This window comes from Somniosus microcephalus, chromosome 6 (assembly GCF_052327205.1).
Source record: "Somniosus microcephalus isolate GS21.2 chromosome 6, FLI_Smic_1.0, whole genome shotgun sequence".
Taxonomy (NCBI): Eukaryota; Metazoa; Chordata; class Chondrichthyes; order Squaliformes; family Somniosidae; genus Somniosus; species Somniosus microcephalus.
This window is the reverse complement of record NC_140992.1, coordinates 48,016,254-48,041,598: the sequence shown is the minus strand read 5'-3', so window position 1 is coordinate 48,041,598 and position 25,345 is coordinate 48,016,254. Positions and strand designations below refer to the sequence as shown.

Below are 25,345 nucleotides of genomic sequence, written 5' to 3'. Positions count from 1 at the left end.
TCTCACCGTCCTGTCCCTGACCATGGGCTACATCTGAATTAATTAACTTCATAGGTGTGACCACCTCCTGATAGAGTCCAGGTACTTCTCCCCCTCCCTGATGTGTCGCAGTGTCTGAAGCTCAGACTCCAGCTCATCAACACGGAGCTGGAGTTCCTGTAGCAGCAGACACTTGTCACAGACGTAATCACCATGAGCCTCAATGGGGTTCACCGGCTCCCACATCTCACATTTGTACAGATTGGAAAGCTAAAGAAAACAACATCAGTGCTATGGATAATCAAATGAGATTTAAGTTACTTGTGAAAAGTCATAATCGTCAAAAATGTTAATAAAATCACCATGCAGAACTTGGATCAAACATTGAAGATATCTAGAAAAGACAATTTGATATTTTATACAACTTTATTTTTTTCAGACAAAAATATCCAGAAAACATTGAAAATGTCAACATACAAAAATATATTTTCTAGATGAGCTAGAAAATTTAAACAGGTGCAAAACTAGCATGAGACTTGCAACACAAGTATATAACAAAAACAGCAAACCCTTTCATTTCAGTTTAAATACATCATCCAGAAGCAGGTTTACAATGTAGTAAAAGTTCTGCAGGAGGTAAAGTACACATTTCAAACAACACAGCTAGACAAACCTTTAAATAGTGCCACTGCATTTCAGAACACTTGTGCTACTGTAAAAACTACATTGGCTTTAAAAAAACTGTCAAATTGTCGAGCTGAAGAGTCCGAGCTATCCATGGAAAACCTCGGGTGAGGTAGGTCACAAGTACCGAATCAATCCTCCCATGTTAGGAGTACAGCCCCTCTACCCATCTCCACCCAGTTAGCAGTAAACTGCTATGTGGGGATAAAAGATATTCCTTTACTAGTAACATAGCTTAAAAGGGATTTATGTACAGCCATTAAATTTAAGGTAATAAAATTTAAGCTTATTTGGAGAATACAATCAATCAATCGTTTTTTTTTTTTAAAAAAGGATCAACATTTGTGGGAATATTTTAGGAAATGCTAAAATTGTCACTTTTTAAATTTAAATAGTTCTTGTCCCAGATTTATTCACTTTTAAAAACTGCAAAGTAGGCACAGATAATCTGAATCTACGAGGATTGGAGAGATTTGTTTTAATGTTTGAGGTATTAATTTTGTTTTTGACTGATATGTTCCCATTTTATATTACCCATGGGCCCTTTTTGGGCAAGAAACGAGAGAAATCCTCACATGGTGTCCTGTCCCCACTATCCAAATAGCAACAAAATTTCCACTTGTGAATACAACATGGGAGAAAAGTTACAAAAGGCCTTATCCAAGGCAACTTTAGTTAGTGAACATTTAAAAGAGATTGTACTATTTTGGCAAGTGTAGGTTGGATATTGATGATCTAAAACATTATCCAAACTGCATACTTTTCCCAATACATCATCCATCAAATTAATAGACCCAGCATTTATGAAAATATAGGTCCAATTTATTCTATAACCATTTTTAAAAAAAAAGCAGGAGTGAATTATTTTGTAAGGCAAAGGATGCCAGTACTGAAGAATGAAACATTTCCGGCAGCATTAAGCACTCATTGAGCAGGCATAGCAAAAGTCCCTCTAAACTGCCCAACTCAAAAATCGAAAGTGCACCCCTTACTGCACCAATGTATATTTTTTTACGTCCTGCACCATTTAATTTTGTGTCCCGAGTGAAGATGCCAATTTTATTGGAGTGAACCACTCTGCAGTAACTGGATAAAGTCTGCCCAAACTCATTTCAGGAATGGTGGAAAGGGAGTATTGTAATCCCCTGCTCCACCTTGTCTTCAGAAATTATTTCTGAAGTATATGAATGAATCCATTAAAAAAATAGGATGTCTAACTGTAATGGATCAAGCAGATTTTAGTTTGAATTAAATTAACAAAATGGATATGAATTTCCTTAAATACACATCTAGATTTACTAAATCGCTTGTTGGCGAAGGAGAACAGCAATTACTACAAGCCATTTGTGCAATTGCTTTTTTTAAATATTAAAAAAAGCACACAAAAAAAACTTACTATTTCAACTGTTCTCTAACCAGGTGATACATACAAATGGCTCAAAACCAGAAAAAAATCAGTCAGGAAAACCTATAAAATTGCAATAGAATGTTTAAAAACAGTAAAGCAGAGATGTTTAATAGGAATATATCAAGAACTTTAACTTAACTTATCAGATCATATGGGCAAACCCATTGTGAACAACATAATGGTGCAACTTGGCAAATTTTAGGGCAAGATAGATTTTAGTTCTACATTGTGTGTTAAAACAGGTGGTGAAACTTCACTTTCACTCACAAGCTGAGCTTCCAGAGGAAAGAAAAAAATCACATCCATGTTTCAAGTAAACCTTTACACTTGCTTTCACAAGTGTGAAGATATATTTAAATTCTTAAATCCATCTTGGTTAGCTTTTAGAACCACAAAATCCTGGTGTCATACCATCACACCAACTCAAACATGATGGTCCCCATTTACAGTGCTGTTTGTACAGCTGAGCATTTACATTCAATCACCTATATCATTTAGACAGGGCCCTTAGTACTGCACAACAGAAAGCGCTGCAGAATTGCTCTCCTTTCCCTTGCCCTGCTTTCCCCCCTTGTATTGCATTGGGGCCCCATTACCAAATGCTCCGAATCCAAATAGTGTCACTGGACAACAATATCCTAATCCTCTTTCATATATTGCACAATTCATCTGCAAGTAAAATGTATGGGAATTAATTAACATAACTGATCTCAGTCCATTGAACTTTTTTTTATTGTGGCCTTGTTTTGAATCTAGGAAACCAGCTCTGAGCATTTACGCTGCTAAATCCTGCTTTTATCCACACAGTAGACCAGTAGAACCAGTTTCTTTTTGTACAAGCCTGCGACTGAAATATTAGAGATTCAGCAGTGTAAATATAAGAAGCTGGTCGCCTGCAATCAAAACAAAGGCCGTGATGAGAGTTTATATCAACTGGCTTTGCAGAAACTCAGTCCAATTTAGCAAGTCAAGTATGAAAGACATGCAGAGTTAACAAACTGCACATCAATGGGGCATTAGAAAACTATGTCAATCAGACTCAGGTAACTGGTTACTTGGCACCTAACTCCACCTGGGCAAATGAGACAACCAGGCATTGAGACATTGATTACAGCAAAGCAGTACTTGGGGCTATGTAGGCCAATCACAGTGTCGTTTTAAAAAAAAACACAAAAAAGTCAATTTAGCACATTTTTTTTAAATATCAAGATGCCCTCAAATCCCATAAACTTGTTGTAAAATCCATGCTCATGCCATAGAATTTGATTTAGTTTGCCAAAAATGTCTACACGCCCCAGGATAAAGAGCTATTGAAAGGTGTGGTAACATTTGTTACTTTCCAGGGTCACTGACAGTTATGGCAAGATTCAATCAGAAACACATTGAAGGCTTGCAAAACTTGAATTATCTTTGTTAAAGCAGGAGTGCTTGGTTCATTTCAAACTTTAATTTAATGAGAGCAAGACAGAGAACCAACTTCAGTCTTAAAACTCAATTATACGTGCGGGAAAAAATAGGAGGTAGTGAGTGCACTGTGTGACTTCTAATCGAACAGAAAATGCAAAGACCATGTAAATCACAAAGTCTCAGTTAGAGAGATGGTCAAGAGGGTTAGGAAAAATTAAAAGTCTGACGGGCAGGGGGGGGGGGGGGGGGGGGTGCGTGGTGTGGAGAGCACAGGAAAAACTGGGAATTTGCATTGGTTAGTGAAGTGCCTCTGCACTCAGATTCAACTTTTTAAACCTGGAGGACTATATAGTTGTACTGGGTGGGAGTTAAGTGTACAGAGCACCAGCATTTATACTGCCACGTTGATTCTTTCTCCCTAAAGAATGGGTTGGTCACTCCCCTCAACTGCACTGAAATTCCTCATTCAAATTAAAGGCAAAATGGTGTAGTTAACAACAGGAGGAGAATGGGTTGCAAAACGAAGGGTTTACTCAAATGACTAGGACTAGTTGCACGCTGATAAGAGAAATTTGCAGGTCTTGTTAATCAGAGCTACTTGAGGAACTAACAGAATAACAGGATGTGAAACAAGCTTGCTGGTGGCTTAGGATTAAGATAAGGAAACAAGTAGGAAGTGTATTCATAGCACATTAGGATGTTAGACATTTAGTATACTTGAGTTTTAGAAGCACAGATTATAAAGAAACACCATTTCGAATATAAAATCAATAAACATTTGACGGTGTTAATTACGTTTTGTCATCAACTCACCAGCGAACTTAATTCACATCAGTACTTTACCTTTGAACTTTAAAAAATGACATCAGTTTGTAATCAGGTTGCTTGTAGGCAACCTTCATCTACAGTGTAAGACATGCATCAGTAGAAAATTTGTACACAAAATGTTGTCGAGTTTTTCCAAAATGCAAAGTGTTTTAAGACATAAAATCTCAGATATCCTGTAAGCTATATCAAAGAGGCAAGGCGATAAACTAGTTCAACAACTTCCAAGCCTAATCTGAAAGTTTACAAATTCACATCTCTGGGATGTCCATTACTTGGAATGCACAAACTCTCATCTTTACAGGCACAAAAACTTACTGTACTTCAAATTGCAGCCCTTCTGCCATGACCAATTGCAGTGTAGCATTGATGGCAGTCAAGAAGTTAGTGACCCAGACTGCCCAGCTCTCCTCAATGAAGAGAAAATATGATGGCGCAGTGGGAAAACAAAACTAGCAGAAATTGCAATACACTTCTCTTCCCTCCCTTTAATTTGTTTTACAGAAATAGCTCGGTTTTATTTAGAAAGCAAATTGAGACTTTTCCAAGTGCCATTGGCTCTTTACATAAACCTTTGGCTCAAATTTGTAAACTATGGAAAAAAAAACCTATGTACATTTATCAGAAATATTTAGCTATCATTTTACTACATGTAGATATCAAAGCAACGAGCATGTACAATACAACATTTCGAACAGCTTGGCACACAATGTCCCAATATCCCTCAATGAATCTGACCGGTTTGTACATGCCATTTAAACAATTTATTTTTCAGCAATTTAAAAAACAGATTTAGTCAAGTATACAGGCCACAATACTCTGATATTTACCAATGAAGTCCATACATTTCATGGATAAATTTAATGGGTTTTAATTTTAGCAGGAACACTTACTGGATATTAAATTTGTAAAGTACCAACGGGCTTAAAAAATGTAATGGAATTTAAATTTTGTAAATTAACACTCACCCCAAAGAAAATTTACATTTTGTAGTCCTGCAAATGAAAAGGACAGTTACTTGAAGTATCCAGGATGCAAATGTTAATCAAGTTAATACAAAAGTTATTGATCAGCAAATTGTTACTAGGCACAAAATGTAACCTGAGTAAGCCTAGCTTTATTCTGACCAAGTTTTGTGCAGTTAGGCAGCGGTATTAAATTCTGCTCATTACATCAGTGAAAAGGTATCGTGTACAATTTAGAATTTATAGGCTAGTTGGTGAAATGCTTCATGGCAGGATCATCATCAGGGGTGGCCAGATGATGCCATTAAATCTCCCTACATTTGTTCACTGCTCACCATTTCTCCCAACTAGATCTTTGCAGACATAGCTCCTGGAAAAATATACCAGCAGTGACTGGTACAAGTCCCCATTATTCACAAGTCTTTAATCCTTTAGTTTGCCAAATTGTAAAAACCTGTTGATACTCAGTGCCTTGTACTTAATTTTGAAAAATAAATGTTATAATACGGAGAGACAAAAAACACTGGCAAGAATAGTTACAGGTCAGCTGGTTCTAAATTACAACTGCTCCTTTTGGGGTCTTTATTTCCCCCCCGCCCAAGAAAAAAACTCAGTGCTGTTATTTTTTCATGTAATTACTGTACTAGGAAAATGCAGCAATACAAGGATATGTATCTACGTAGTATGGTTTGCAGAGAAGAAACACTTTGACCAGTCGACAGTAAAGTTGTCCCCAAAATCCAGAGGAGAGAGAAGTCACTTTTGCATGTGTAGCCTCCCTCCACAAATGGTGGATATCTTTCACATGGCCATGAGAGGTCATCATTTGGCTATAAATGCAAGGATGATAAGGGGCCTTTCCTTCACCAGCAAAATACACATGATGTTGAGGTGGTACTCCCATCTTTTTGGCACATATACCCATAAAAACATCATCTATATAAAGGCTGCTGTTTAGAGTCAGTAAGGCCTCATAGACTTTCACTGCCACATCCTGGGACACAACATACGCAGCACCTGCTGTATAATCTGGATAAGCAGGCCACTGATACATTTCATAAGAAACATAGTACTTGCTTTCTTTGCTTCTTACAGGGGGTGCACCTCGGTGCACTCGACCGATCCAGAAATTACTTATCCCTTTATCCAGCTGTCGCAGGTAGTTTACTAGATTTGGAGTGTGTACAAAAACGTCATCATCAGAGGACATAACAAATTTAGCATTTTGGCAGAAAGCATTTGCCCACTTGAACTGGAAGATTAGTTTCAATGTAAGGTTGCGAAAGTCATCATCGAAATCCTGCTGGATAAGGTCAGAATGTTGTTCATCTTCCATCAGTAACCTATTCTGTACAAGGTCTCTTTGGGAGGGATCTTTATGTACTCCCAAAACAAAAATCACTTTTATAGTGGCCTTTAACTCTGAATTTATATAGTGTTCGTTGCCCCACGTCTGACGAATAGCATCCCGCCGAGGACGGTTTTCAGGAGAGGACTTCACAAACAGAAGGAGCAACACGTCCTGATCTTGGCATTTGTTTTCATGTTTTATCAAGTACTGGTAATTGTAAAGGTTAGCTGCTGTCTCCTTATTCAGAGTCAGGCTATCATTCAGAAACCTGTACCTATTGAGGAGATATCTGTATGAGTAAGACTTCACATGACTAACGACATTTGAATCCAGCTGCTCCCAATAAATTAGGACAAGGGAGAAGAAAAAACAAGTAAAAACTAACTGTAGGAACTGCCGTTTTCTTCCTTTTCTGTATACAGTAGTCATCTTGCAATTTTAGTTTTTATTTGACAGCCAAGATGAATTTAGGATGTTTATGTGCTTTGCTTCCTGAGACCTTGGTGACGTCTTGCATAGCGGATACAACCAAACAGATCTACTGTTGTAGAATTCTATCCAACACGTAAAACTGGATGTAAATTAAGTTATATAAACCAGGGAATCATCGCCTGCTGTTCTTCGAGCTATGAGCATATGCTGCATCCCAGTTCCTTCACTCCCAGGAACAAAAACGAGGCCATGTGAAAAATCAAAGAACAGAGTCCATGTCAACAGTCTTCATTTTGTTGCAACTTTTAATCATACCATTTTGCTTCTGAATCATTCCAGCACATCACAGAACCTGTGAAGTAAACAATAATTAATTTACACAGTGCATCACATATAAAAGAATTTATAAAAGTTTGTAGTACCACAAAAGTAGAAAAAAATTAGTATGAAAAGTTTAATTCACGATATAAATGGACCAGGTTTTAGTTTTTCCAAAATATCTCCTGCATGAATACATGTTGACTGCCGTGTTTCCCCACCTTACAACAGTGACTCCACTTCAAAAGTACTTAATTGGCTGGCTGTAAAGCGCTTTGAGACATCCGGTGGTCGTGAAAGGCACTATATAAATGCAAAAATAACACGTGCTCTCGGCTTGTTCCGTGGCATCCCTTTGCAGACAAACGGACAGAGAGTTAGAGTCATCGCTTTAGCCTCCCTCCAAGCTGCTACTGTCCCTAGTATTGCCTCCATAAGCAAAATGTAGTTCATGCATGCATTATAGGCTCACCACTGTCAACTTAATGAAATCAATGAGGTGAGATGTTGAACTGTTTTAGACTGGTGTAGCTTTGCAATCTGGATAGCTAAAGTTCACAGTCCACATGTGGACTATGGGGTGTACTCCGGACACCCTTGGCCTAATTACAAGTTTACCTAAATTATCAACTCTAATTCCAAGAGCAGTTACGAGAGGCCCCAACAAGTGATTCGGATCTTGTCACTTGTAGGCAGTCACTATGTTTGGGTACTGTTGAACACATGCCAGTAGACCAAATGAGCATTTTTCACTTCCGAGTTTAGACGACGAGTGTCAGGTGGCTATTCAGTTTTGGAAAGGTAACCCCATAGTCTTAATAATGTGTCGTTTGCAAATAATTTTCATATATAAATGTAGTGAAAACCATATATTGATGACCCCTTGTCAGTGACTCCCCAATCAGAGAAATAGTCTTACGCTATTCACCCCCATTAAAACCCTTCAGTGTTAAAAAACCTCAAACTCTCTTAGCTTTCCCTGTTCTAGTAGTCATAGTCCTAGTAGCACATCAATTTTCTCAACTATAGATTCTTATCCCTGGTATTATCCTGTTAAATTTTCACTGTACACTCTTTATGGCTTTCATGCCCTTTCTATAATACAGAACTGCACACAGCACTCTTCAGTGTAGCCTAACCAAGGCCCTGTACAAGCATATTTTGCTTTTGTATATGCCTCTTTCTCTGAAACCCAAGGTCCTATTAGACCATTAAAAAAAAAGTCTATCTACTTGCACTCATATTTTCAAGAAATTTATGTATTTGAAACCTTAGTTCTCTTTATCCACTGCCTTCAGTTTAAGAGCAGGCCAAATTTCATTTATACCTTGTCTTATCACAGCAACTTTACAAAGGAGTACAATAACTTATGCAAGCAAATGTGGGAGCCATCTGCACCAGCAATCTCCCATAAACAGCAATTCAATTAATATGTTTTATTTTTAAATTGGTTTCCATTGAGGGAGATTTCCAGATTGTAGTTAGGAAAGATGAAAAATTATTTTGGTTACTCTCCCAACCAGGACCACTCAATTCATCCTGGAAGTATTTCTTTCTCTTATCAATTCTGCCCCCAACCCCATGCAAGAAGCTATCAAGGAAGAGCTAACTCTTCCTTACCTCCAAGCTTATTTTAGAACAAAGTCAAGGGTCCTTTCAAAGGTCTTCAGAAAGTAGCACACTCACTTTACTTGTAAATCATGCCACCAGTTTTCCTGTGAATCTATAGCGAAGGGGAAACATGTGGAGAATGGCTGTGGCATTTGGTCACTATGCCTGCAATAAAAGCCACGATGGCAGAATTGAAGTGACATGCCTAGATTACATTGTCACCTGCTTATTACTTTTATTTGGCTTCATTAGACCAGCAAGTACTAAAAACCAGACTAAGTGGCTAACAAAATCCAGAAGTTTTAAGCTCGTCAGCCCACCGGCGGTTAGACCCCGAGGCTGTAGGAGCTAGGCCAAATATTATAAAATCAGCTTCAGTCATGTTTAAAAATTGCAGACAATGTCATAGAAACACAGAAGATAGGAGCAGGAGTAGGCCATTCGGCCCCTCGAGCCTGCTCCGCCATTCAATGCGATCATGGCTGATCATCCAAATTCAGTACCCTGTCCCTGCCTTCTCTCTATATCCCTTTAGCCTTAAGAAATATATCTAACTCCTTCTTGAATATATTTAATGAATTGGCATCTACTGCCTTCTGTGGTAGAGAATTCCACAGGTTCACCACTCTCTGGGTGAAGAAATTCCTCCTCATCTGTCCTGAATGGCCTACCCCTTATCCTTAGACTGTGACCCCTGGTTCTGGACTCCCCGGCCATCGGGAACATCCTTCCTGCATCCAGTCCATCTAGTCCCGTTAGTATTTTATAAGTTTCAATGAGATCCCCTCATTCTTCTAAACTCCAGCGAGTATAAGCCCAATCGACCCAATCTCTCCTCATACGTCATTCCTGCCATCCTAGGTATCAGCCTGGTGAATCTTCGCTGAACTCCCGCCATGGCAAGAACATCCTTCCTCAGATAAGGCGACCAAAACTGCACACAATACTCCAGGTGTGGTCACACCAAGGCCCTGTACAACTGCAGCAAGACACCCTTGTTCCTGTACTTGAACCCTCTCGCAATGAAGGCCAACATACCATTTGCCTTCTTAACTGCCTGCTGCACCTGCATGCTTACCTTCAGCGACTGGTGCACAAGGACACCCAGGTCTCGTTGCACTTCCCCTTCTCCCAATCTATTGCCATTCAGATAATAATCTGCCTTCCTGTTTTTGACACCAAAGTGGATAACCTCGCATTTATCAACATTATATTGCATCTGCCATGCTTCTGCCCAATCACCCAACCTGTCCAAATCACACTGGAGTTTCTCTGCATCCTCCTTACAGCACACACTCCCACCCAGCTTTGTGTCATCTGCAAACTTGGAGATATTACATCCAATTCCCTCGTCTAGATCATTAATATATACTGTGAATAGCTGGGGTCCCAGGACCGATCCCTGCAGTACCCCACTAGTCACTGCCCGCCACTCGGAAAAAGACCCGTTCATTCCAACTCTTAGCTTTGTCTGCCAACCAGTTCACTATCCAAGTCAATACCTTGCCCCCAATCCTATGTGCCTTAACCTTACACGCTAACCTCTTATGCAGGGCCTTTTGAAAGTCCAAATACACCACATCCACTGGTTCTCCCTTATCTATTTTACCAGTTACATCCTCAAAAAATTCCAGTAGATTAGTCAAGCACGATTTACCTTTTGTAAATCCATGTTGACTTTGTCCGATTCTGTCACTGTTTTCCCAAGTGCTCTGCTATTACATCTTTTATAATGGACTCTAGCAATTTCCCCATTACCGATGTCAGGCTTACCAGTCTATAATTCCCCGTTTTCTCTCTACCACCTTTTTTGAATAGCGGGGTAACATTAGCTACCCTCCAATCCATGGGTACTGTTCGAGTCTATTGAATTTTGGAAGACGACCAGTAATGCATCTACTATTTCTAGGGCCACTTCCTTAAGTACCCTGGGATGTAGATTATCAGGTCCTGGGGATTTATCAGCCTTCAATCCCATCAATTTCCCCAACACCATTTCCCTACAAATACTGATTTCTTTCAGTTCCTCCCTTTCATCAGACCCTATGTTCCCAGACACCTCTGGGAGGTTACTTGTGTCCTCCTTTGTGAAGACAGAACCAAAGTATGTATTTAATTGGTCTGTCATTTCTTTGTTCCCCATTATAAATTCCCCTGATTCTGACTGCAAGGGACCTACGCTTGACTTCACCAATCTTTTTCTCTTCACATATCTATAAAAGCTTTTACAGTCAGTTTTTATGTTCCCTGCAAGCTTACTCTCATACTCTATTTTCCCCCCTCTTAATTAATCACTTTGTCCTCCTTTGCTGAATCCTAAACTGCTCCCAATCCTCAGGTTTACTGCTTTTTCTGGACAATTTATATGTCCTCTCCTTGGATCTTATGCTATCCCTAATTTCCCTCGTTAGCTATGGTTGAGTCACCTTTTGTGTTTTATTTTTATGCCAAACTGGGATGAACAGATTCTGTAGTTCATTCATGCGATCTTTGAATGTTTGCCATTGCCTATCCACCGTCAACCCTTTGAATGACATTCCCCAATCAATCCTACCCAACTCTCGCCTCATACCATCATAGTTTCCTTTATTTAAATTCAGGACCCTAGTCTGAGTCAACTACGTCACTCTCCATCTTGAAGAATTCTATCATATTATGATCGCTCTGACCCAAGGGGCCTCGCACAAGATTGCTATTAATCTTCTCATTACATAATACCCAGTCTAAGATGGCCTGATCTCTAGTTGGTTCCACGACATATTGGTCCAGGAAACCATCCCGTATACACTCCAGGAATTCCTCCTCCACAGTATTGTTACTAATTTGGTTAGCCCAATCTATATGTAGATTAAAGTCACCCATGATAACTGCTGTGCCCTTATTGCACGCATGTCTAATTTCCCTTTTAATGCCATCCCCAACCACCGCATTACTGTTTGGGGGTCTATAGACCACTCCCAGTAACGTTTTCTGCCCCTTGGTATTTCTCAGTTCTACCCATACAGATTCCACATCAGAGCCAATATCTTTCCTTACAATTGTGTTAATCCCTTCTTTAACCAGCAATGCTACCCCACCTCCTTTTCCTTTTTGCCTATCTTTCCTAAATATTGAATACCCCTGTATGTTGAGTTCCCAGCCTTGGTCACCCTGGAGCCATGTTTCCGTAATCCCAATCAGATCATATTCATTTATCTCTATTTGTGCTGCTAATTCATCCAACTTATTACGAATGCTCCTCGCATTAAGACATAAAGCCTTCAGGCTTGTTTTTTTTAATGCTCTTAGACCATTTAGAATTATTTACTATGGCCATTTTTGATTTAAACCCTTGATTTCTCTGACTGCCACCTTTGTTTTTCTCCTTCCTGTCTTTTGCTTCTATCCTTGTTTCCCTTTCCTCTGTCTCCCTGCTCAGGTTCCCAACCCCTTGCCATTTTAGTTTAAACCCTCCCCCAGAGAACTAGCAAACACTCCCCCAAGGACATCGGTTCCGGTTCTGCTCAGGTGCAGACCGTCCGGTTTGTACTGGTCCCACCTCCCCCAGAACCGGTTGCAATGTCCCAGGAATTTGAATCCCTCCCCCTTGCACCATTCCTCTAGCCACGTATTCATCTGAAATATCCTTCTATTTCTACTCTGACTAGCACGTGGCAAAGTAATTTAAACTAAAAATGCCTGCAATATGTTCACACCTCCAAGAACACAACTTCCTGCTGTTTTTCATTTACTGCACAACTGTTTGGCAAACCCAAGTTCATAATTATATGCAGGAACTGACATTTTTCCAGCCGGTTTGGTTTTGCTCTTGTATTAATTCAATTACTTGCACTGCAGTGAAATACCATGATTATTTATTTGCAAAAAACAGAAGTGCTTTTTGTATCTACTGTACAACTGAATGAGACTTTAGTTTTAACAGCCACTTAAAAAGGGAAAAGTACTAAAAACACAGCCAGGAACTGTTACAGAACAACGTGAATTGCTGAGTAAGTGTTATGGAAACAGTCAGACTGCAGTTTTCATTGTCATGGTGTAGCCAGACAACACTGGGAGACAAAATAGAAACAAAGCTGCAATGCAATGGCAATTTTATTTTGAACATTAAGCAGAAAACAAACACACAATATCAGCCAATATCCCAGACTCATCCATTACCATCCTCTAGGTATCTCCTGTCCCACCAGCAGGACAGACCCACTAGAAGTCAGGGGCACAGTGGTATATAGTCAGGTGAGAGTGGCCACAGTCCTCAACATTGACTCCAACCCAATGAAGTCTTGTGGCTTCAGGTCAAACATGGGCTACAAAACTTCCTACCGATTACTATCTACCACCCTCCTCCGATGAATCAGTACTCCATGTTGAACACCACTTGGAGGAATCACTGAGGGTAGCAAGGTCAGTGAATTTACTCTGGGTGGGGGACTTCAATGCCCATCACCAAAAGTGGCTTGGTAGTATCACAACTGACCAAGCTGGCCGAGACCTGAACAACATAGCTGCCAGACTGGTCTTACTGGTGGCGAGAGAATCAACATGAGGGAATAGCCTACTTGACCTTGTCCTCACTAATCTACCTTTCGCAGATGCTTCTGTCCATGACAATATTGGTAGGAAGGAGTGAGCACCACACAATTCTTGTGGAGATCAAGTCCCATCTTCACACTACCACGGTGCTAAATCAGATAGATTATTAATCTAGCAGCTCAACACTGGGCATCCATGAGGCACTATAATCAGCAGAATTGTACTCCACAACAATCTGTAACCTCATGACCAGCATATCTCTCATTCAATCAAACCAAATGATCAACCTTGGCTCATAGAAACATAGAAGATAAGGAGGCCATTCGGCCCCTTGAGCCTGTTCTGCCATTTAATGAGATCATGGCTGATCATCCAAATTCAGTACCCTGTCCCTGCTTTCTTCCCATATCCCTTTAGCCTTAAGAAATATATCTAACTCCTTCTTGAATATATTTAATGAATTGGCCTCAACTGCCTTCTGTGGTAGAGAATTCCACAGGCTCACCACTCTGTGGGTGAAGAAATTCCTCCTCATTTCTGTCCTAAATGGCTTACCCCTTATCCTTAGACTGTGACCCCTGGTTCCGGGCTCCCCCACCATCAGGAACATCCTTCCTGCATCTAGTCTGTCTAGTCCGGTTAGAATTTTGTAAGTTTCAATGAGATCCCCCCTCATTCTTCTAAACTCCAGCGAATACAAGCCCAATCGACCCAATCTCTCTTCGTACATCATTCCTGCCATCCCAGGTATCAGTCTGGTGAATCTTCGCTGCACTCTCCATGGCAAGAACATCCTTCCTCAGATAAGGCAACCAAAACTGCACACAATACTCAAGGTGTGGTCTCACCAAGGCCTTGTACAACTGCAGCAAGACACCCTTGTTCCTGTACTCAAATCCTCTCGCTATGAAGGCCAACATACCATTTGCCTTCTTAACCGCCTACTGCACCTGCATGCTTACCTTCAGCGACTGGTGCACAAGGACACCCAGGTCTCGTTGCACTTCCCCTTTTCCCAATCTATTGCCGTTCAGATAATCTGCCTTCCTGTTTTTGCCACCAAAGTGGATAACCTCGCATTTATCCATGTTATATTGCATCTGCCCAATCACCCAACTTGTCCTAATCATACTGGAGTTTCTCGGCATCCTCTTCACAGCACACACGCCCACCCAGCTTTGTGTCGTCTGCAAACTTGGAGATATTACATCTAGTTCCCTCGTCCAGATCATTAATATATATACTGTGAATAGCTGGGGTCCAAGGACCGATCCCTGCAGTAACCCCACTAGTCACTACCTGCCACTCAGGAAAAACAGCCGTTAATTCCAACTCTTTGCTTTCTGTCTGCCAACCAGTTCTCTATCCAAGTCAATACCTAGCCCCCAATCCCATGTGCCTTAATTTTACATGCTAATCTCTTATGCGGGACCTTATCGAAAGCCTTTTGAAAATCCAAATACACCACATCCACTGGTTCTCCCTTATCTATTTTACCAGTTACATCCTCTAAAAATTCCAGTAGATTAGTCAAGCACGATTTACCTTTTGCAAATCCATGTTGACCTTTGTCCGATCCGGTCACTTTTTTTCCCCCAAGTGCTCTGCTATTACATCCTTTATAATGGACTCTTAGCATTTCCCCCACTACCGACGTCAGGCTTACCTCGTAATTCCTCGTTTTTTCATACCACCCTTTTTGAACAGTGGGGTAACATTAGCTACCCACCAATCCATGGGTACTGTTCCAGAGTCTAGAGAGTTCTGGAAGATGACCAGCAATGCATCTACTATTTCTAGGGCCACTTCCTTAAGTACCCTGGGATATAGATTATCAGGCCCTGGGGATTTATCGGCCCTCAATCCCATCAATTTCCCTAACACCATTTCCCTACAAATACTGATTTCTTTCAGTTCCTCCCTTTCATTAGACCCTATGTTCCCTGACATCTTTGGGAGGTTATTTGTGTCCTCCTTTGTGAAGACAGAACCAAAGTATGTATTTAATTGGTCTGTCATTTCTTTGTTCCCCATTATAAATTCCCCTGATTCTGACTGCAAGGGACCTACGTTTGACTTCACCAATCTTTTTCTCTTCACATATCTATAAAAGCTTTTACATTCAGTTTTTATGTTCCCTGAAAGCTTACTCTTTTCCCCCCCCTCTTAATTAATCCCTTTGTCGGATCCTAAACTGCTCCCAATCCTCAGGTTTACTGCTTTTTCTGGTCAATTTATATGTCCTCTCTTTGGATCTTATGCTATCCCTAATTTCCCTCGTTAGCCACGGTTGAGTCACCTTTTTTGTTTTATTTTTATGCCAAACTGGGATGAACAAATTCTGTCGTTCATCCATGCAATCTCTGAATGTTTGCCATTGCCCATCCACCATCAACCCTTTGAGTGACATTCCCCAATCAATCCTACCCAACTCGCGCCTCATACCATCGTAGTCTCCTTTATTTAAATTCAGGACCCTAGTCTCAGTCAACTTCCTGTGGCAAAGCATGCCATGCTCTTAACATCTACCTACATTTTAAAAAATTTCCTAAATCTCATCACCGACTCCCCAACCAGAAGACAAGGTCTTTCTCTATTCACTATCAAAATGCTTCATTATTTTAAAAACCTCTTAAATTTCCTTAGTCTTCTCTGCTTCCAGCAGGAATACTCCAAGTATCTCAAGTCTCTCCTCATAACTACAGTTTCCTATATTTGAAATCATCCCAGTGATGTATGTAGATTCTCCATGGTTTTAACATTATTTCTATATAAAATGGGGTACCTAAAACTGCAGTGCTTTAACTGTGGCCTAACCAATGCAATGTAGCAATTTATTATAACCTCTTTACTCTTGTACTTTATGCCCACATTTTATAAAACACAAAATGCTGTTAGCCTTATCTAATGCAGTCACTTAAGAAATAATGTATTTGAACACCTTTCAGCATCATTCCATTCCTAGCTTTTCTTTTTGTTCTGTTCATCCTTTTATCCCTTCTTGGAAAAAAAGCTACCCTCTAGTCACCTCTAAATTTGCATATTTGAGTGAACAATTGTGGCAAGAGCCTCTGCCATTACCTCACATCATTCAACAACCCTAATGCATGCCATTAGGGTCCAGTGACTTACCTACCTAGTGTTCTGCTTCCCCCCAGAACACATTGCTCTTCTACAATTATCACACATCCTCTTCTGCTATTTGCACATCCAAGGGAGGAAATAATAAACTATAGGCCAGTTTGTCTAATGACAGTTGTGGGCAAACTCTTAGTTCAAGATGAAAATGAGTAAGCATTAAGAAATGCATGGGTTGATCAAGACCAGACTGCATACATTTGTTAAATGCAAGCTGTATATAACCAATTTTGTAAGTGACTCATTTGATAAAGGGTGTGCAGCAATTGTCAGCTTGGCTCTGTGGTAGCATTCTGGCCTTAGTCAAAAGATTGATTTCAAATCCCACTTTGTGGCTTTTGAAAAGCAGGACGTTCTCCTGATCTCACCCAACATTCAGCTCTCAAGCAATGCTACTGAAACGGATTAACTGGTCATTCATCTCATTGCTGTTTGTAGGACCGTGCTGTGTGCAAACTGGCCGCTACATTTGTCTACAAAAGTAGTGTGATTACACTTCAAAGTAATTATTGGCTGTGAAGCACTTTGGGATGGTCTGAGGTCATGAAAACTGCTACCATAGATTGTAAAAACTGGGACAAAATATCTCCACTACACTTTCATCCCTGAGCAGTTCCAACCTCTATTTTTACTCTTTACATCTTATAGATGCCCCTATGTCCTTTTATATTACCTGCTAGCTTTTTTGTCTCCCTGTTCACATACCCACTATATTCCTCATCATTTTCTAAGTATTGTTCAGCCTGATTTTAAGCCATGTGCCTCCCTTAAGTTTTTTTTTTTAATATTTGTTTTTATGGGATGTGGGAGTCACTGGCAATGCCAGCATTTATTGCCCATCCATAATTGCCCTAGAGTAGATGGTGGTGAGCCGCCTTCCTGAACTGCTGCAGTCCGTGAGGTGAAGGTACTCCCACAGTGCTGTTAGGGAGTTCGTTCCAACATTTTGACCCAGCGACAATGAAGGAACGGCGATATACTTCAAAGTCAGGATGGTGTGTGACTTGGAGGTGGTGGTGTTCCCATGCACCTGCTGCCCTTGTCCTTATAGGTGGAAGAGGTTGCAGGTTTGGGAGGTGCTGCTGAAGCCTTGCTGCAGTGCATCTTGTAGAGGGTACACACTGCAGCCACAGTACGCCGGTGGTGGAGGGAGTGAATGTTTAAGGTGGTGGATGGGGTGCCAATCAAGCCGGCTGCTTTGTCGATGGTGTCGAGCTTTGAGTGTTGCCTGGATGAGTGCAGCTCCAACAAGTGGAGAGTATTCCATCACACTCCTTACTTGTTGCTTGTAGATGAAGAAAAGGCTTTGGGGAGTCAGGAGGTGAGACACTCGCCACAGAATACCTAGCCTCTGACCTGCTCTTGTTGCCACAGTATTTATGTGGCTGGTCCAGTTAAGTTTCTGGTCAATGGTGACCCCCAGGATGTTGATGGTGGGGGATATGGCGATGGTAATGCTATTGAATGTCAAGGGGCAGAGGTTAGACTCTCGCTTGTTGGGATCAGTCATTGCCTGGCACTTCTGCAATGCGAATGTTACCTGCCACTTATCAGCCCAAGCCTGAAAGTCACCCAGATCTTGTTGCATGCGGGCATGGACTGCTTCATTATCTGAGGAGTTGTGAATGGCGCTCAACACTGCAGTCATCAGCGAACATCCCCATTTCTGACCTTATGTTGGAGGGAAGGTCATTGATGAAGCAGCTGAAGATGGTTGGGCCTAGGACACTGCCCTGAGGAACTTTTGCAGTGATGTCCTGGGGCTGTGATGATTGACCTTCAACCACCACAACCATCTTCCTTTGTGCTAGGTAGACTCCAGCCAATGGAGAGAGTTTTCCCCTCCGATTCCAATTGACTTCAGTTTTACTTGGGCTCCTTGATGCCACACTCTGTCAAATGCTGCCTTGATGTCACCCTCACCTCGGCATTTCAGCTCCTTTGTCCATGTTTGGATCAAGGCTATAATGAGGTCGGGAGCAGAGTGGTCTTAGTGGAACCCAAACTGGGCATGAGTGAGCCAGTTATTGGTGAGTAAGTGCCGCTTGATAGCACTGTTGCTGACACCTTCTATCACTTTGCTAATGATTGAGAGTAGACTGATGGGGCAGTAACTGGTCGGATTGGATTTGTCCTGTTGTTTGTGGACAGGACATACCTAGGCAGTTCTCCACATTGCCAGATAGATGCCAGTGTTGTAGCTGTACTGGAACAGCTTGGCTCGAGGCGCGGCTAGTTCTGGAGCACAAGTCTTCAGCACAATACCTGGGATGTCGTCGGGTCCCATAAACTTTGCTGTATCCAGTGCGCTCAGCCGTTTCTTGATATCACGTGGAGTGAATCGAATTGGCTGAAGACTGGCTTCTGTGATGGCGGGGACCTTGGGAGTAGGCCGGTATGGATCATCCACTCGGCACTTCTGGCTGAAGATGGTTGCAAATGCTTCAGCCTTGTCTTTTGCACTCACGTGCTGGGCTTCACCATCATTGAGGATGGGGATATTCATGTAGCTGCCTCCTCCCGTTAGTTGTTTAATGGTCCACCACCATTCACAACTGGACGTGGCAGGACTGCAGAGCTTTGATCTGATCTGTTGATTGTGGGATCGCTTAGCCCCGTCTATAGCATGCTGCTTCTGCTTTTTAGCATGCATGTAGTCCTATGTTGCAGCCTGCCCAGGTTGGCACCTCATTTTTAGGTATGCCTGGTGCTGCTCCTGGCATGCTCTTCTACACTCCTTATTGAACCAGGGTTAGTTCCCTGGCTTGATGGTAATGGTAGAGTGAGGGATATGCCGGGCCATGAGGTTGCAGATTGTCGTGGAATACAATTCTACTGCTGCTGATGGCCCACAGTGCCTCATGGATGCCCAGTTTTGATCTGCTAGATCTGTTCTGAATCTATCCCATTTAGCACGTTGGTAGTGCAACACGATGGAGGGTGTCGTCAGTGTGAAGACGGGACTTCGTCTCCACAATGACTGTGCGGTGGTCACTGCTACCAATACTGTCATGGACAGATGCATCTGGTACAGGTAGATTGGTGAGGGAGGTCAAGTAGGTTTTTCCCTCGTGTTGGTTCTCATCACCTGTCGCAGGCCCAGACTGGCAGCTATGTCCTTCAAGACTCGGCCAGTAGTGGTGCTACCGAGCCACTCTTGGCGATGAACATTGAAGTCCCCCAACCAGAGAACAGTCTGTGCCCTTGCTAATCTCAGTGCTTCTTCCAAGCGGTGTTCAACAATGGAGGAGTACCGATTCATCAGCTGAGGGAGGGAGATAGGTGGTAATCAGCAGGAGGTTCCCTTGCCCATGCTTGAACTGAAGCCATGAGGCTTCATGGGGTCCGGAGTCAATATGGAGGACTCCCAAGGGCACTCCTTCCCGACTGTATACCACTGTGCTGCCACTCCTGGTGGGTCTGTCCTGCCGGTGGGACAGGACGTACACAGGGATGGTGAAGGAGGAGTTTGGAACATTGACTGAAAGGTATGATTCTGCGAGTATGACTGTGTCAGGCTGTTGCTGGACGAATCTGTAGGACAGCTCTCCCAATTTTGGCACAAGTCCCCAGATGTTGAGGAGGACTTTTCCAGGTCAACTGGGCTGGGTGTGTTGTTGCCGTGTCCGAGCTCGATTCTTATTATTGTGTTTCGTAGCGGTTTTTTACAACTGAGTGGCTTGCTAGGCCATTTCAGAGGGCAGTTAAGAGTCAACCACATTGCGGTGGGTCTGGAGTCACATAGGCCAGACCAGGTAAGGACGGCAGATTTCCATCCCTAAAGGACATTAGTGAACCAGATGGGTTTTTACGACAACACGTTAGTTTCATGGTCACCATTACTGATACTAGCTTTTTATTCCAGATTTATTTAATTAACTGAATTTAAATTCCCCAGCTGCTGTGGCGGGATTTGAACTCACGTCTCTGGATCATTTAGTCCAGGCCTCTGGCCTAGTGATATTACCACTATGCTACCGTTCCCAACATCCCTTTACCAACAGACCTTCATTTTTTGATGCCCCCACCCCCCCACTCCTTTCCACCTTATGGAAATACATCAATTTGGTACTCTAACCACACCATGTTTGAATAGCCCCCACTGCTGATCAGTGGTCTGGTTTGCTAACTTTTATGCCCAGTTAATTTAGGCCAGATCCCTTATAACTTCATTGAACTTAGCCTTTTTCCAATCCAGCATCCTTATCTGACTGTTTTTCCATAAATTGGACCCACGTCGATATAGTCCAACCAGAGTTTTGAAATTACACAGCAAAATACTGCGGATGCTGGAAATCTGAAATAAACACAGAAAAATGCTGGAAATGCTCAGGTGGTCAGGCATCATCTGTGAAGATGAAAGGTCAGTTCTGACGAAGGGTGACCTGAAATGTTAACTCTCTCTCTCCACAGATGCTGCCTGACCCACTGAGCATTTCCAGCATTTTCTGTTTTTATTACAGTTTTGAAATTGTTCTCCTACTCAGCTATTTGCCTTACTTCATTTCCTAGAATTAAATCAGGCAATGCTTCTTTCCTTGTTAGATCAGAACCATCATCCAAGAAGTAGTCTTGGATGCACTCTGAAGTGTTTCTCCACTTGGATCACATGCACTACCTTTATCCTAATCTTGAGATAGTTCAGATCACCCAATTAGTACCCCTTGGCCATTGTTCTTGTAGATTTTTCTGATCTTGTCAGATCTCTCCCTCCCTCTCATTGCCACTGTGTGGCAGCCTGTAATGCACATTAAGAATTGTTCCATTCCCCTTCCCATTTTCTGTCTTAATCCTCATGTTTTAACACTGTGGCCAAATCCCGATACTAATTTTTCCTTTGGTCTCTTGAAAATGTTTTAAACAAAAATGTTAATTTTCTAGTCTTCTTCAAAGAAAGCAACACTTTCATTATAACAACTATATCTATATATCTTCTCCTCCTCCTCTTCCGCCACCGCACTCCAATACCTCTAACTCGCCAACCAGTGTAAAGCATAGACTGCCTCGGACATTTTAAACTTGTGTTTCTGGGACCATTGCTTTTCTTGTTTTATATAAAATGACCTGGACTTGGGTATAGGGAGTACAATTTTGAAGTTTGAGGAAGATAAAACTTGGCAACGCAGTAAATAGTGAGTAGGATAGTAGCAGACTTCGGGAGGACATAGTCAGGCTGGTGAAATGGGCAAACACACAGCAGATGCAATTTAATGTGGATAAGTGTGAAGTGATGCATTTTGGGAGGAACATGGAGAGGCAGTGTAATCAAAATGGTGCTATTTTGAGGGGGGTGCAAGAACAGAGGGACCTGGAGGTGCACATTCACAAATCTTTGACAGTGGCAGGGAAAGTTGATAAGGCAGTTAAGAAAGCATATGGGATATTTGGCGTTATAAATCAGGGCACCGAATACAAAAAAACAAGGAAGCCATGCTAAATTTTTATAAAAATCACTGGTTAGGCCGCAGCTGGAATAGTGTACACAATTCTGGACACCACACTTTGGGAAGGATGTCAAGGCCTTGGAGAGGGTAGAGTAAGTTTACCAGGATGATACCAGGGATGAGGGATTTCAGTTACATGTCATATAGTCATAGTCAAAGATTTATACAGCACAGAAAGAGGCCCTCGTGTCTACGCCAGCCATCAAGCCCCATCTATTCCAATCCCATTTTCCAGCACTTGGTCCATAGCCTTGTATGCTATGGCGTTTCAAGTGCTTTTCTAAATGCTTCTTGAATGTTGAGGGTTCCTGCCTCTACCACCCTTTCAGGCAGTGAGTTCCAGATTCCAACCACCCTCTGGGTGAAAAAGTTTTTCCTCAAATCCCCTCTAAACCTCCTGCCCCTTACCTTGAAACTATGCCCCCTGGTTATTGACCCCTCTACTAAGGGGAAAAGTTCCTTTCTATCTATGCCCCTCATAATTTTGTACACATCAATCAGGTCCCCCCTCAGCCTTCTCTGCTCGAAGGAAAACAATCCCAGCCTGTCCAGTCTCTCCTCCTAGCTGAAGCACTCCAGCCCAGGTAACATCCGGTGAATCTCCTCTGCACCCTCTCCAATGCAATCACATCCTTCCTATAGTGTGGCGACCAGAACTGCACACAGTATTCCAGCTGTGGCCTAACTAGCGTTTTGTACAGCTCCATCATAAACTCCCTGCTCTTATATTCTATGCCTCGGCTAATGAAGGCAAGTATCCCATATGCCTTTTTAACCACCTTATCTACCGGTCCTGCTGCCTTCAGGGATCTATGTACATGCACACCAAGGTCACTCTGATCCTCCCTAGGATCCTACCATTTATTTGTGTATTCCCTTGCCTTGTTAGTCCTCCCAAAATGCATCACCTCACACTTTTCAGGGTTAAATTCCATTTGCCACTGTTCTGCCCATCGGACCAACCCGTCTATATCATCCTGTAGCCGGAGGCTTCCCTCCTCGCTATTTACCACTCCACCAATTTTCATGTCATCTGTGAACTTACTGCTCATACTGCCTACATTCATATCTAAATCATTAATGTACACTACAAACAGCAAAGAACCCAGCACCGATCCCTGCGGTACACCACTGGACACCAGTCACAAAAACCTTCGACCATCACCCTCTACCTCCTGCCACTAAGCCAATTTTGGATCCAATGTGCCAAACTGCCCTGGATCCCATGGGCAATTACCTTCTTGACCAGTCTCCCATGCGGAACTTTGTCAAAAGCCTTACTGAAGTCCATGTAGACTACATCAACTGCACTACCCTCATCCACACACCTAGTCACCCCCTCGAAAAATTCAATCAAATTGGTTAGACATGATCTCCCTATGACAAAGCTATGCTGACTATCCTTCATTAATCCTTGCCTCTCCAAGTGGCGACTAATCCTGTCCCTCAGAATTTTTTCCAATAATTTCCCTACCACTGATTTTAGGCTCACTGGCCTGTAATTCCCTACTACGCTTCTTGAATAATGGTACTACGCTTCTTGAATAATGGTACTAAGTTAGCTGTCCTCCAGTCCTCTGGCACCTCCCCTGTGGCCAGAGAGATTCTGAAAATTTGTGTCAGAGCCCCCACAATCTCCTCCCTTGCCTCACACAGCAGCCTGGGATACATCTCCTCTGGGCCTGGGGATTTATCCATTTTTAAGCCCGCTAAAACCACTAGTACCTCCTCCCTCTCAATACTAATTTGATCAAGTATATCACAATCCCCCTGCCTGATTTGTATGCCTACATCGTCCTTCTCCATAGTGAACACAGCTGCAAAATATTCATTTAAAACCTCACCCACATCTTCCGGCTCTACACAGATTGCCACTTTGTTCCTAAATGGGCCCTACTCTTTCCCTGGTTATCCTCTTGCCCTTCATATACTTATAAAACACCTTGGGATTTTCCTTTATTTTGCCCACCAATGTTTTTTCATGCCCCCTCTTCGCTCTCCTAATTTCTTTAAGTATCCTTCTGCACTTTCTATACACCTCTAGGGCTTCCACTGTTTTTAGTCCTTTGTATCTGCCAAAAGCCTTCCTTTTTTCCCTAATCCATTCTTGTATATCCCTTCACATCCAGGGTTCCCTGGGCTTGTTGGTCCCACCCTTGACCTTTACAGGAACATGTCAGTGCTGTACACTATTTCCTTTCTGAAAGACTCCCCCTACTCTGATGTAGATTTTCCTACAAGTAGCTGATCCCAGTCCACTTTGGCCAGATCCTGCCTTATCGTATTAAAAATCAGCCTTCCCCCAATTTCGAACCTTTATTTCCGGTCCATCTTTGTTCATTTCCAAGACTACCTTAAATCTCACCGAATTATGGTCACTGTCACCAAAATGCTCTCCTCCTGACACATCTACCACTTGCCCAGCTACATTCCCTAGAATTAGGCCCAGTACCGCCCCCTCTCTTTCGACATGCTGGCTCAAGAAGCTCTCCTGGATGCACTAAGAATTCTGCACCCTCTAAGCCTTTCACACTCCGACTATCCCAGTTAATATTGGGGAAGTTGAAATCCCCTATTATTACCCTATTATTTTTACACTTCTGTGATTTCCCTACATATCTGTTCCTCTATCTCCCTGACTGTTTGGGGGCCTATAGTACACTCCCAGCAAAGTGCTTGCCCACTTTTTGTTTAAGTTCTACACATATGGCCTCATTAGAGGAACCTGCTAAAATATCATCTCTCCTTACAGCAGTAATTGACTCCTTGATTAATATTGCGACACCCCCTCCTCTTCAAGCCCGCCCTCTTTCCAAGAAACTATATACAATTGCGTTGTCATGGATTCTCCCCTACTTAATCTTAACATAAAATAACCACCAGTAAAAACCTTCAAGAAAAATCATGAAACTCCCCACCACCATTGATGTCAGAATCAAACAAAGAATCTAAGATATTAAACATTACAATCTACTTTAACTTATTTGTCAATGGGTTTTATGCTCCATGAAGTCTTCATGTATGCCTATCTCCTTCGACCCTCTCAACCAGGTAGCCACTTACCTCATTTTAAAATGAGCCAATCAAATTATTCAGCAACAATGATAAAAAGGTCTAACTTTCCACTTTAGGGGCTGAGGAAAGGGAGGGAAACCAGAAGAAAAGCTCATTTCTCACCACTTCAGCTTTGTAAATGCCGTACTCAAACTCTGATCTAAGACCAGAGGAGACAAGTGAAATATCCCTTCATAAA

General features: G+C 42.1%; 2 protein-coding genes across 4 annotated transcripts in view; one reads left to right on the top strand and one right to left on the bottom strand.

Annotated features, from left to right (window-relative positions):
* mcf2l2 (MCF.2 cell line derived transforming sequence-like 2) overlaps positions 1-25,345 on the top strand; it is a 469,404-nt gene that overhangs the window by 284,572 nt on the left and 159,487 nt on the right. The gene's annotated exons all lie outside the window — the stretch shown is intronic.
* The window catches only part of b3gnt5a (UDP-GlcNAc:betaGal beta-1,3-N-acetylglucosaminyltransferase 5a), a 46,491-nt gene continuing 21,532 nt past the window's right edge, over positions 387-25,345 (bottom strand). For both annotated transcript variants that reach the window (XM_085990154.1, XM_085990153.1), the window contains one exon: positions 387-7,403. In XM_085990154.1, coding sequence (XP_085846280.1) covers positions 5,912-7,048 — 1,137 coding nt within the window. In that variant the 5' untranslated portion in view covers positions 7,049-7,403 and the 3' untranslated portion in view covers positions 387-5,911. The remainder of the gene's footprint in view (positions 7,404-25,345) is intronic.